The sequence below is a fragment of the Nanorana parkeri genome, unplaced genomic scaffold (assembly GCF_000935625.1).
Source record: "Nanorana parkeri isolate BGI_ZX_2015 unplaced genomic scaffold, ASM93562v1 scaffold2508, whole genome shotgun sequence".
Taxonomy (NCBI): Eukaryota; Metazoa; Chordata; class Amphibia; order Anura; family Dicroglossidae; genus Nanorana; species Nanorana parkeri.
The window spans coordinates 23091-24513 of NW_017308776.1; the positions used below are offsets into that span (position 1 = coordinate 23091).

At 52.0% G+C, this 1423-nt stretch overlaps 1 protein-coding gene across 2 annotated transcripts in view; it reads left to right on the top strand.

Annotated features, from left to right (window-relative positions):
- The first annotated feature begins 915 nt into the window (after positions 1 to 915).
- LOC108801816 (selenoprotein Pb-like) overlaps positions 916 to 1423 on the top strand; it is a 6018-nt gene continuing 5510 nt past the window's right edge. For both annotated transcript variants that reach the window (XM_018573729.1, XM_018573730.1), the window contains exon 1: positions 916 to 1118. In XM_018573729.1, coding sequence (XP_018429231.1) covers positions 916 to 1118 — 203 coding nt within the window. The remainder of the gene's footprint in view (positions 1119 to 1423) is intronic.

Consider the following 1423-nt stretch of genomic DNA (forward strand, 5'->3'; position numbering starts at 1 on the left):
AGATTTACCTTTAGTGGGCGGGGCCTGTGCAGATCATTAGCTGTTGCTGAATTTTGGACGCTCTCATGTTTACATATCCGACAAATATTTGAGTTGGTTATCTCTGTCCTCTGCTCCACTAAGATCGCGCGCTCTGCACGGGGGCCCCACCATGCGTTGCAGAAAAACCGCGACCCCAAAAATCTGACCTCGGGGCCCGATGAACCCTCCTTACCATCTTGTCTTGAATTGTATTGTGATTGTAAATGTCTTCCTCATATTGTACAGTGCTGCGCAAACTGTTGGCGCCATATACATCCTGTATTATAATAATAAACAATTGGTGGTGACAATAAAGCGGCGCAGGTTGCGACATTCATACCACCGCGACTAATGAATGATGATCGGCCATGTGACTTCCTGCGGAATGCGTCACATGCGGCAGAAATCAGTGATATGTCCTGTGGGTGTCGCAAATTGTGTGTCGCGCATTTCAAACGATCGCATGTTCTCTACGTGCGTAAATCACCGTATTGGTGCGCAGGGCATGTGGCGGAGGATTCGCAGATATTTGTATCGATCATATAAACCGCCATCGCCGCGTCATCATCAGAACGTTCCTCGGAATCTGTGACTTTTTTTATGCATCAAATTCCTTCCTCTGTCACTGCGCACTGCGCGCGCGCCTCACAATGTGCATCAGAAGCCGCAGCAAGTCAGACCGAGCCGCCTCATCTCCTGGCTGGAGGACGTCCGGCATCACGATTACTCTTCAGTATTACCAATATAAAGAGGGCGACCTATAAATGAGGGGACGGCAGACATGACGGGGGTCCCATTCTTAGCACCCCAGAAATATTTTATATTCATGTTTTTTAATAATGGGCACAGCAGACCCGGGAACTGGATTACGATGATATGTCTCTTCCTCCAGGGATGTCGGGCTCTTCTCTTCTCCTCGTCACCCTTCTGGGTCTCTCGGGTTTGGTGAACTCAGCGGATAATGAAACGAGGTTCTGTAAGCCGGCTCCGCGGTGGGCCATCGGGGGTGAGGCGCCCATGCTGCAATCCTACGGCCAGGTCACTGTGGTCGCTCTCCTACAAGCCAGCTGCGGCTTCTGCCTCGTTCAGGCTGCAAAGTAAGTCTCTCCGTCATCAGAGGTCCGTGTCGGTAGGAACAGTTCCAGTGCCGTGCGCCAACATGAACCCAAAACCCGACCTCTGACCCCAACACCCAACAGTAAATGACATTAACCCCTTGTACTGCGGGGGTCACGGGGGCAGCCATGTACTGTATGCAGATAAGCACTTCTGAGATCATTCCGACTTCACTGGCTGCATGCTTGCTAGTGACACAGAACGTACTGAGGTTCTGTACCGCTCCAAAATGGGGAGTCCTCCCCCCCCCCCCAGGACTCCCCCCCCCGAGCCCCCCCACCTTTAT